Source organism: Theobroma umbraticum, unplaced genomic scaffold, assembly GCF_002168275.2.
Source record: "Theobroma umbraticum cultivar Fairchild unplaced genomic scaffold, ASM216827v3 scaffold_44.0, whole genome shotgun sequence".
Classification (NCBI taxonomy): domain Eukaryota; kingdom Viridiplantae; phylum Streptophyta; class Magnoliopsida; order Malvales; family Malvaceae; genus Theobroma; species Theobroma umbraticum.
The window spans coordinates 10868221-10879969 of NW_018397255.1; the positions used below are offsets into that span (position 1 = coordinate 10868221).

The following is an 11749-nucleotide window of genomic DNA, read 5'->3' on the forward strand; positions in this document are numbered from 1 at the left end:
TTAATTGATAGAATATTAATAATTTACATTTCATTTAAAATATTAATAATTTATAATTAAATAATTAATATTATTATTTTATTACTTTTAAAAAATATATTATTTATTTATTTATTTATTGTTTTTAAAATTTTAAAATATTAAAAATTTGTAATTAAAATCTTAATTTAATTTTAAAATATTAATTTTTTATAATTTATAAGTAAAACTTGAACTTTTTATTTTAAATTCATTTTAATGTTTTCTTTTTACTTTCTTTTCTTTCTTTCCATCGACCAAACGTAACGAGCGTCAATATGCAATCTCTAAAACTCGATACTGCCCATGATTGGATTTGACAAGCTAGATCTGACTGTGGGATTTCCCTATAGAGGAAACGCTAAATCCAATGCTTAACCAATATTCATGGGGCTAGCCCATATGCCGATACAAGCAAAACTTTAGTCAATACCTGGGACTTATGAACTTCTTGTGATTAAAATGTTTGAGACATTAAGCATTAAACATATGCTTCATTGTTGATTTCCGATATTCATTCATGTGTACTTCTCATGTGGTTCAAAGTTACTAATATTATGTTACACAGCCTAAAACTCGAAGAACTCTTATTTGTGACATTTAATTCAAAAGTTCATTTATTTATTTGATGATTTTTTATTATTATGTACACGTGGAATGAAATTTAAATAACATAGATTTACTTACAGTAAAAATCAAATCTCTTATTAAAATAAATCGATTCAATATCATCCGTTTTGAGTTTACTTTAATTCTAAGTTTTTCTCAATGTCTTGCTTCAGAATAACTCCTTATCTTTCATTTGTAAAAAAAAAAAAACTATGTTTTTAATTGTATCCACGTAAACTCTTAATACAAAATGAAAACTCACTATATATGACGATGACTTGATGATGTAATCATTAACAACTAAGCTAGATATTTGATTTTTGTTTTCCTTTTTGCACTCGTCATGTTCCATGTGATGCAATCTTATGACACGGTCACCTTAGTTGTCACATAATTACATTATCGAACCATATTATATGACATGTGGCTAGAAATTGTCATTAAGTCGTCAATTTTTCATTATAAATTAAGAGATTGTATGAACAAAAAACAAAAACAAAGAGTTTTTCTTTTAATAAAAATCAAAAGATAAAATTTTTTTTGGTATAATAAAAATATAAGAGTTCAATGGCATAAATTTATATATTTCAAGAATATTTTTATTATTTAAACCTAAATTATTTCTGATTTTAATATTTTAACCAATTGAACCAACTCATTCTCTCCCATTGCCCTTGTTAATATTTTTTTTTCAAAAAAATTGTAGATGGAAAATAAATCCATTAAACAATTGTCCGAAAAATAAACATATGTGCAGAGCTCCAATGAAATAAATATGTGTTATTCATTGGTTTTTAAATATTATTATTTTATATTTAATAATAAACTAATAACAGGCTGAGCCGGGCCAAGTGAACTGGGCTTGAATTTCCAAAGTGTCAATCAGACTATGGATAAAAATTGGTAAGCAAGTCCAATTGGAAATACAGCAAAACTCAAAGCCGAAGTTTTATTATTTGGGCTTGGATCTTGATAACAGTGGGCCTTTGTTTGTTTGTGTGTTTTTCATAATTCTTCGCGGTTAAGATAACCGACGAACAGCCTGGTCATATAAAAGAGGGCCCTTCCGTTTCCTTTCTATATTTTTTGTTGAAAGGAATTGCAGTGTTAGAAGGAAATAAAACAGAAGGGGGGGAAGAAGAAGGGATCATTAACCCCTCTATTACTTCTTGTTTCTTTTGATTTGCTTGAGGCTTTCTCTTCATTCTTAACATACACTTAACACTGTTAAAACCATTTATTCTAAAGGAAAAAACCTTTTGTTTTTTACTTGTTTGATTCGTTTTTGGTGATATAAATCAAATTCTTTTGGTCATAATATCTGACCATTCGTTTACGAATCAAAAGTACGGAATTCGGGATTTTGGGTATTCGGGGTTTGAGCAAATACGAGTAGAAACGATGTCGTATGCTTACCTTTTCAAGTATATTATCATTGGAGATACAGGTACGGTTCCTTTCGTATTTTCCTAAGTTGCTAGTCTTTTTTTTTTATTTTGAATTTTGGTATCTGGGTCGTTCTTATATGTTTTTTTCTTTTAATGTTTCTTTACAAGTATAATTTGCTGTTTTGACTCTTTCTCTATATCTCATTCAAGTCCTTTTTTGAAAAAAAAAAGAAAAAAGGTCTCATGGGTTTGATTCTGTAAGCAACATCAAGTTCTGAATTTTCTAGGAATTTAAAGCTTTACTGAAGGATTTTTTTTTTCATTAACACTGTCAATTTCTAAGCTTGTCATTGCCAATTGAAGAAGTAAAGGGTGCATTGTCACCTTCTGTATAATTTGATGAGGCCCTTGATTCCTATGACCTTTTTTAAGATGAAGAATGTTTAGAGGATCTAGAATGGAGTAATGCCTATATTAAGCATGATATTGTGTTAGCATTGCAAATGCTGAGACAACGAAGACTGAAATTGCATTCCGGTGAAGCTAGCTACATTAAGCACTTTGGCATATGATACGCTATTTGGCCATTTTGGCAAGATTACTTTCCCAAGGATGTAATGCCTGTATTCGAGAATTTGAAAGTGTATTTTATGTGCTTCTAATATTGGTATGTTCTTTTTGTTTGTGCAGGAGTTGGAAAATCATGTCTTCTTTTGCAATTTACCGACAAACGATTTCAGCCTGTTCATGATTTAACAATTGGTGTTGAATTTGGAGCCAGAATGATCACTTTTGAAAACAAACCGATAAAGCTTCAAATATGGGACACGGTTGGTTTTTTCTTGTGTTTAGTTTAAAGTTATGTTCTATGTAATGTGTGTTTTTGTGCAGTTGGAGTTATATTTGTCAATCTAAGCTGCTACATTGCACAGGAATTCCCTAACATAGTATCAAAGTAGGATGTGAAAGGTTCAAATTGTCTATCCTGTGAATTTATGGTATTTCTGGGAGGTCTGAGTGCAACCTTGTGGAAAGCTAAGCTTTCAGGCAAGCTCCTGAAGGGTTGTGTTAAGATAAATGGATCTTAGTTTTACCTAAATACCAAATAATTAGAATAATTAAATATTTGAGGAACGCGTGTTCATATTTAATACCATGTGTGTACGGCTCATTAATTTTGTCATGGAAAAAAGATAGGCTTTATCATGCTTTGAAGTAGGATAATAAGTTTATCTGCCCTAGAATTTTATATGCTTTAGCAAAATTTCCTTGATGATGCCAAAAGTAATTGTGATATGTTCTCCTCGGTGGTTGCTATTTCTACCACTGTTAAATACTAATGAAACCCTTGCTTAAGCCGTTTAAAATTTAAAGCATGTTTGTTTCAGTTGTGGATGTTGAATTTTTCTTTGTTTTCAGGCAGGTCAAGAGTCATTCAGATCCATTACACGGTCCTATTACCGAGGGGCTGCTGGTGCACTTCTGGTTTATGATATCACTAGGTATTCTTTCTTTTAGAACTTTTGAGTTATGACAATGAAGTTACTTAACTTCTAGACAACCCACCTTTTCTTTTGTATATTCTTCTACATGACTATATTACTCATTGAAGCAATTTTCCATGGTCCGTTGGCTGCAATTTAAGCTTGTAATTGTCTTACTACTAAAGTTAATACTTTGGAGGGCATTGGTGTGAAAATTGTTTCAATGTTATAATAAAGTTCAAATTGTAGCTCCATTGCATAGGAGTTTGTAGATATTTGCTGTTATCTATCTATCTATCTATCTATCTATCTCTCTCTCTCTCTCTCTCTCTCTCTATATATATATATATATATATATATATATATATGTTGTTTGCTTATTTGCTTAATGGAAGAACATTGCAATTTATGGATTGAATTATTTAAATGGATATAAGAATTTTAGCCTACCAGTTTCGGAACTCTATTCTTGATTGTGTAATTCTCAAACACATTGCAATATTTTTACTATGTGATTGCTGGCAATGTTGTTTGGACCAAAATCGGCCTTTGATATAGATATTGTTTTTTAGGAGAAAGAGAACTTTGTTGCTGTCATTCGCCATCTAATCCTCTTTAATGTTGCACTAATCTAGGATTCTCTTTTAGTATGAAGATTTCTTTAGTGCATTAATAATATTCCTGATACTGCATTTTGTATACTCAATAAGTATATGACTGTATGAAGTTGTCTGGATAGATCAAATTTGTCTGCCTATGCTGTTGATAAATAAATTTATATGATCAATATTCAGGAGGGAGACTTTCAATCACTTGGCTAGCTGGTTGGAGGATGCAAGGCAGCATGCAAATGCAAACATGACAGTAATGCTTATTGGCAACAAGTGTGATTTGGCTCATAGAAGAGCAGTGAGCACAGAGGAAGGCGAGCTGTTTGCTAAGGAACATGGGCTGATATTCATGGAGGCCTCAGCGAAAACAGCTCAAAATGTTGAAGAGGTGATGATAACCTCTTTTATCTTTATATGTCCTATTTGATATTTATTCTCAAAACTTTTGTAACAAAAAATTATTGCAGGCATTTATAAGCACAGCCGCGAAAATTTACAAGAAAATACAGGACGGCATAATTGACATATCTAATGAGGTTAGCTTTGTCTGCTTATATTTACCCTACAATTTCTACGATCTCTTTGTATCAAACTATTATGTTCAATTCACCCATCTCTGTCTCTTCATCCTTCCCTTTCCCTCTTTCTGTTTTGTATTTAATAAGGCAAAAGTTATATCAAATTTTGGCATCTGGTTATTTAGCTCATATTTGAATATTATGTTTATCCTCAACTCTAACTCCTACTTTTTCCCCTTTTAAGGAAAAGAAAAATGACAAGTGCAATTTCAGTTTCCTTCCCTTAATTTTTCTCTGTTCTCACTTTCTCCATCGAGCTCCTATTTTTAACTAATACCCCTCTGTACACAAGGGTTTGAGAGGCTAATAAATTGTTTATTGTATTAGATAATATTTACGTCTGTCTGCATATTTAATTTCTGAGAAATTGGCTTGCAGTTTTTGTGATATTTAATAAGATTTAAATCAGAGAGGTAAATATAATTAGAATTAAATAAATCACATGCTTTTTAAGTTTTTAGGGTAGTGCTCGGTTGTTGGGTCCTGAAGAATGTTAGTTGTTTCTAAGGCAGCATTATGGAATGGTTGTATACTTGGATTATCAATCTTCTTTTCTTGTACTATGTTTGCAGTCTTATGGCATAAAAATTGGACATGAAGCCATCGCAGCATCATCAGGAGGTAGAGATGGTACGGCTTCTCAGGCAGGCGGCTGCTGCAGCTGAAAATTAGGTTCTCTTTCCAAGTTGAAATATTTTGGGCATTTGATTGTTAATTTATAGGTTTGTTGTACTTTTGCTATTGGATTCTCCATCATCTTGTTTTTACAATAATCTTCCACAGGTTACTAATAGATATAATTGTTTCTTATTACATAAGTTCCTTTCGAAAGAGACCATCAGCTCCCTGCCCCCTCTTCTTTTTCTGCCCGCCATTGGTACTACAATGAATTTTGTTCTTTCTTTTTTCTTTTCTCGAATATAACAAGTCTTGGACTCAAAGAACCATTGGTGTGAGTCCATATGCATGCACACCATATTCGTGAGTTATCACTTTATTGCGAAAAACCTTTTATGGCATCATCCAATGCAACTTCTAGGCATTGGAGACCCTAGAGGTTAGTCCATAGAGACTCAGACCAAACACAGAAACTCAACTTCAACCATGTAACATTAAACTCACAAAACAATATGCGGTTGAAGCAAAAAATTAAAACATGACAGGTTACTATTTTTGATATAATCCGACAGTTATAAGAATGATAAAGCTTGCAATGGAGACTGCAATCGCCATCCCCGGAAATTTATAATTACCCTGTTCCATGTCTGCAGCATCTGCTAGCGGCATTTGCCTAGATTTTCTTTCTCATGGAAAAATTAAAGCGAATGCAACTCTGTTAACTGATTGTTTAACTAGACTCTCCCCTTAAATTTTCTCGCGATGAAACTTAGTTACATTTATAGAACAGGCAACTAGGGAAAAGCTAGAAGGATTCTTCCTATCCTTCAAGCTGGTTGTTCCCTTCAATTCTCCTCTAATATACTCCAATAGTAAAGTACATGATGCTGCAAAAACTGACACAGGCAAATTGCATAAGGCAATTAGCGACCTCGACCCCGGCCACGTCCACGCCCCCGGCCACGTCCACGTACCGAAGGCCTCCCTGAATAGATGGGTAAATTAGTAGAAATGAGAAAGATGCATAGAAAATTGTAATCTGCTCGGAACAAATGAACTGAAAAGTGAAATATACAAATACCAGCAGCTGGCTTCTTAGGCTTAACCCTTGGTGTCTCCTCCACAAGCAAAGTTTCCAGATTCAAGCTGTCAGGGAGAATATAATAACGAATGTTGTTCCCCCTCACACTCAGATGGTCAAGGGTAACTGGGTTTTTTCCTTTCAGCGTTAGCTTCACAGTCTTCAAATGTGTATTCATGCTAACATCAACCCCTATAAGATTACAGCAAAAGCAACTTTTCAGACAGTGCATTTGACTTTCCAGAAAACAGCAAAACGGGGATAACAAAGGAGCAGTAGTCTCCAAGTCATGTCAAAATTTTCAGTAGTCTTGCCAAAACTTCCATTTCCATTTATCATCTTACCAGGAAGAATTGAAATGAAAACTTAAAGACTAAGAATAATTTACAACAAAAAACTTTCAGAAAAAAAAAAAGAAGGAAAAAGCAGCATAGGTAAGATCGTATGTAACTACGATAAAAAAGGCTAATTCTTGGCATTGAATACTAGATCCAATAAAGCAAAAATTCCAACCGCATGCTTTGCAAAGTGCATGGAAAGAAAAAAAAAAGGTACACAAGGGTCCATTAGTATGGGTAATAAATTTCACGTGGATCCATTAGTATTAGTAATTGACAATCTGCCCCAAAGTGTACACTCCTAACTACTCGTTGTTCACCCCTTTGCATCTCTTTAGACGCTCCTCACACCAAGTGATTAGGATTAGCTTTTTTTAGATTTGTAGATTAGTGAACCAATTAAAAGCTTCATCCTACGACCAAAAAGCCCAAAACAAGTTTGTTCCATTGATTGCCTTAAATTAGTTGGGTTTTTGTTCCTCTAAAAAAATTTGATTTGGTTTTTAAGGCACCTTTAAACCATATTTAAAATCGAGAGTGAAACTCGGGTTTTGTTCATCAATTCTGGTGTTATTCGTCTGTGGTAAGCTTTCTGTTATTGTGCTTCTATTGTTAGGGTTAGGGTTAGGGTTAGGGTTTTTTAATTCTAGGGCTCCATTAGGATTTGAAGATTTCAACCCTAGAAAAAAATGGCTCTATTGTTGCTATTAGGGTTAAGATGTGGGTTCAGGTTATAACCCAAAACACAAACCCTAACCCTAACTCTAATTGAATCAAATTGGAGATTGAAAGGCTGGTAAGTAATTTATGGTATTAAGGTGAAGGTTATAATCCAAAAATCAAATCCTAACCCTAATCAATTTGAATTTAGGGATAAAGTTCGAGTTCAAAACCAACACCCTAATTAATTCAAATTTGGAAATTTAGGATTATAGTTCAAAACTCAAATTCTTTTGTAAAGCTAGTTCACGTGCACAAATGGTTTTGTGAAAATAGTAATCCTCATGTACACTAAGGCACCTGATATAAATGCACTACATTTATAGTGAATAACAACATAAAAAAACTGAAAATAAAGAAATTGAACATAAATAATTTTGAAATACATATATATTGCTATTCACCATATAAATATAGTGCATTTACATCAAATCCCTTAGTGCACATAAAAACCATTATCTTCACAAAAACCTCTTTGTTCACATGAAGACCGCTAGCTTCACAAAAAAATCTAAGAACCACTATCAACGGGTCCAATCTCAATGTCAAGAATCAAAACATCATCCAAAAATATTCCTTTCTCAAGATAAAGTGGAAGACTTGTGATTTTAAAAGTCTTCCTATCCAAACATAGGGATGCGTCAACCATCCACTCACACTCATTACCTTTGAACTATACCCTATATCTTGTTTTCTCATTCTTGGCCCTATACTACTCAATCCCTTCCTAAATCATGAAATCTATCATCACCTCCCTAAACGATGAACATTGTTGAATAAAATGTTCTCAGCTAGTCTTACCTTCCCACTCTCATCAGTAGCGTAAGAGATGCCATAAGTGACATATCAATAGCTCTACCCTCCTTACCATAGTCGAAGCTTGTTTGGTTATATTTGTCCACCCCACTACCAATATTAGACCGTCCATCATTATCACCATCTTCCTCAACATTCTCCTAAGAATTGGCTTGAGACAAACTTACATCTTTTTCACTCACTGACTTAGGCATCCAGTCTATATTCTCATTGGACAAATCCATTCCTTCTGACACATATATGTCCCTAGAATCACTACTTGATTCACTAATACCACAAGCAACAATTGAATTACCAACATCAACATGATTGGAACTACCTTCCCCAACACTACCTCTTCCTGTTCCTAAACCAAAAACTCCCCTTCTATCAGCAATATGTACATCAGCATTCACATTAACATCAATATTCAAATTTACCTCAACATTCACATTTACATCATCAAAAAACTTACCAAGGTTAGAATCCATTGTTTACAGGGGAATTGCACGTATTAGGTCCAAGTCAAGGTGGATTTTCCTTCTATCAACAATATGTACGTCAACATCCACATTAACATCAATTTTCACATTCACCTCAAAATTCACATTTACATCATTAAAAAACTTACCAAGGTTAGAATCCATTGTTTGCAGGGAAATTACAGGTATTAGGTCTAAGTAGAGATGGACTTTCTTGGCACCTTCATATATTTGGAAGAGCTTGAGAAAATCACTGTCATTTCTCAATTCAAAAACCTCCTTGGATTTTGGATGTCGTGCACTAATAAAGACACTCATTCCTACTCCAACATTGGAATCATCAACCATCAGTTTGAATACATCATTCATCAACTTTATGTATGAATATCTGTCTAAATCAACATTCTTGATTGTCATCACATTTGTGTTATGGTGCACCATTGAGTCATATTTGTGTTATGGTAAACCATCGAGTCATAGAGAAGTCGGCCATGTCCAAACTTGAAAAACAAATTACAATAGGTTAGCTGACCTAAAATGTTAAACCATAACCCCAATTTCGAATCCTAACCAAAATACAACCAATTTCGCATCTGGGATGAAACACTCAAATTATAATCAATTAGGATTTCCAATTCTCTAACCCTAACTTTAACACCTAACCCAAATACCACCAATTACTTAGCAAAGGTGTAATCCCCAAATTCGAATCAATTAAGGTTTTGGGTTCTTGAAATCTCCAAATTCGAATTGTTTAGGATTGAGGTTCAAGTTTGGGTTCAGTTCGAATCGATTAGGGTTAGTGTTAGGGTTCGAGGTTTGAACCCGAACTTGAACCCTAAATCCCCAAATTCAAATTGATCTAACACCACCAATTACTTACCAACCCCTAAATTGCCAAATTCATTTCAATTAAGGTCATGGTTAAGGTTTGGGTCCGAGGTTACAACTCCAACCTCGGACCCATGCCTTAATCCTAATCGGAATTCTTGAATTAAAAAACTCAATCCTAACCATAGAAGCACAACACCAGAATGCTTAACAAAAAAGCACAACACTAGAATCGATGCAAATTGATCAACAAACCTTGAGTTTTCACTCTCAATTTCAAATACGGTTTAAAAGTATATAAAAACCAAACCAATTTAAGGCAGTTGATTGAACAAATTTGTTTTGAGCTTTTTGGAATCAGATGAAGCTTTTAATCAGTTCACTAATTGGAGAACCTAGAAAAACCCTAACCCTATTCGATTGGCGTGAGTAAAAGCCAGAAGAGATGTAAAGGGGTGAAAATTAGGTAGTGAGGAGTGATTAGGCTTCCAAATGACATGATTAGGTCACACTTATACGAGAGGCATTTTACTCATTTCACATTATCCATTAATACCATTTACACGTTTAAGAGGGGCTGTCTATTACCAATACTAATGGACCGTGAGGAATTAGAGACAAAACCTGCAGGGGTAATTTGTTTATTTAATTTTTGACTCATACTTTGATAATTACCTAAAATAAGCTGATAAAATTTAGGATATAGACCGGATTGGGAAGTTTTTAAACTACATTGCTGGTGTAAAGCATAATAATCTCTTAGACAATGTACTATTTATTTGAAATTAAGGTCAAACAGTAATAAATAGGAATCTTAACAACGAAAACCACGGAAAAGAAGAAGAAACCAAAAACAAAAAAGGAGTTATATATATGTTCAATTATTTAGGGAAAAACCGAAATGAGAATAATGAATATTGTAACTGTAAATTGTAAAAAAAATAAAAACAGTGAGAGAGAGAGAGAGAGGAACCTGTGATAGTGCCATGGACAACAGTTCCGTTTTTGAGCTCGATGGAGACAGTCTCGTTGTTTAACTTCATTAAAAACCTAAATTTTTCCATCATTTATAGACATTAATCGAAATTTAAAGAAAAAGAGAGGGAATATTGCTTGTTATTTGAAGTTAAAAAGTGGAAAGCTGTCAAAAGAAGAAGAAACGAAGAAAGGAAGGAAGATAGGAGGATTACCGTACGAGCTTCATGGTGAAATGGTTTGAGCAGAGCAACAGAGCAGAGCTCCAGAGTCCAGCGCCAATGATGCAAAAGCAAAAGTGCAAAACCCTCTCCCCCTTTGGAGACTCGGAGCACTTTGAGTCGGCAGTGGATCGGATTTAAGGCTGAATCTGACTCCACTTAGGTTGGTCACAAGTTCATTTGGGCCAAAGATACCTTGGCCCATAAGCAGCCCAAGACTGCTGATTTCTCCCCTATTCTTAATAATATTTTTAACAAAATAATAAAATTAAACAGTAAAAATATCTTTAATAACATTCAAAATATAATGTAATCTGATTGTATTTGTTTTGAACTATAGTCACATATCATTTATTGTAATGTGATTACATAATAATTTTACGTTACATTAGTTTATTACAAAATAAAATTTTGAATTATTTTTAATTTGAGTTATTTTGAATTTGAGTCATTTAAATTTAACATTAAAATTATTACATTGAACCATTTTGAGTTCAAAATTGTTAATTTTTTGAAATTAAATTATATGAATTATTTATTTGAATTCTTTTTGGTTACTTTTTTCATATGGTTCGGATTTAGGGAATTTTGAGTTTAAGTCAATGTGAGATTTTTTATTTGTTGGGGAAGAGCAAAGGGTTTGATTATAGTGTTTTTTTTCTTTTTAATTTTGATTATTAAGTCCAATTAGAAATTAAGGAATAAAGAGGTTGAAATTATGTAAAAGGAGGAGTTAATATGATAGAGTTAAGGGTTGAATAATTACCTTAACATTAGCAATAAATGGCCAGGGGATCTTTTCAAACTAGTGGAGGGGTTTGTGTCATTGTCTAGTTAACATCATTCTAATTATTATTGTTTTTAAATACAATATCAAGTACGCTCTTATTAACTTGTCGGAAAACAACGGTTGGAATAAATTGATATAAATGTTTGATTGGCAACTTTGACTCAAAGATTTGAAAGGCCAAGGAATGTGTATATCAGCATCAGCAACGCT

At 33.2% G+C, this 11749-nt stretch overlaps 2 protein-coding genes across 2 annotated transcripts; one reads left to right on the plus strand and one right to left on the minus strand.

The window, feature by feature from the left end:
- Nucleotides 1-1701: 1701 nt before the first annotated feature.
- LOC110409278 (ras-related protein RABB1c-like) lies at nucleotides 1702-5590 on the plus strand. The gene is made up of 6 exons (XM_021418570.2): nucleotides 1702-2074; nucleotides 2706-2845; nucleotides 3435-3517; nucleotides 4294-4498; nucleotides 4578-4646; nucleotides 5261-5590. The coding sequence occupies exons 1-6, from the start codon at nucleotides 2029-2031 to the stop codon at nucleotides 5351-5353; spliced, it is 636 nt and encodes a 211-aa protein (XP_021274245.1). The 5' UTR covers nucleotides 1702-2028; the 3' UTR covers nucleotides 5354-5590.
- Nucleotides 5591-5795: 205 nt separating this feature from the next.
- Nucleotides 5796-10868, minus strand: LOC110409279 (small nuclear ribonucleoprotein SmD1b-like). The gene is made up of 4 exons (XM_021418571.1): nucleotides 10744-10868; nucleotides 10527-10603; nucleotides 6388-6579; nucleotides 5796-6291 (listed from the first exon to the last, which is right to left on the minus strand). Exons 1-4 carry the CDS (start codon nucleotides 10755-10757, stop codon nucleotides 6230-6232), a joined length of 345 nt encoding a protein of 114 aa, XP_021274246.1. The 5' UTR covers nucleotides 10758-10868; the 3' UTR covers nucleotides 5796-6229.
- Between the last annotated feature and the right edge of the window lie 881 nt (nucleotides 10869-11749).

What these genes read in the sequence shown, in the direction of transcription:
- LOC110409278 (XM_021418570.2), top strand. Translation starts at nt 2,029, where the DNA reads ATGTCGTATGCTTACCTTTTCAAGTATATTATCATTGGAGATACAG. An exon ending in CTGGTTTATGATATCACTAG is followed by an intron (nt 3,518 to 4,293) that starts GTATTCTTTCTT and finishes ATCAATATTCAG; the next exon opens with GAGGGAGACTTTCAATCACT. An exon ending in CAGCTCAAAATGTTGAAGAG is followed by an intron (nt 4,499 to 4,577) that starts GTGATGATAACC and finishes AAATTATTGCAG; the next exon opens with GCATTTATAAGCACAGCCGC.
- LOC110409279 (XM_021418571.1), bottom strand. An exon ending in TGTCCATGGCACTATCACAG is followed by an intron (nt 6,580 to 10,526) that starts GTTCCTCTCTCT and finishes GTAATCTTATAG; the next exon opens with GGGTTGATGTTAGCATGAAT. An exon ending in GCCTAAGAAGCCAGCTGCTG is followed by an intron (nt 6,292 to 6,387) that starts GTATTTGTATAT and finishes CCATCTATTCAG; the next exon opens with GGAGGCCTTCGGTACGTGGA.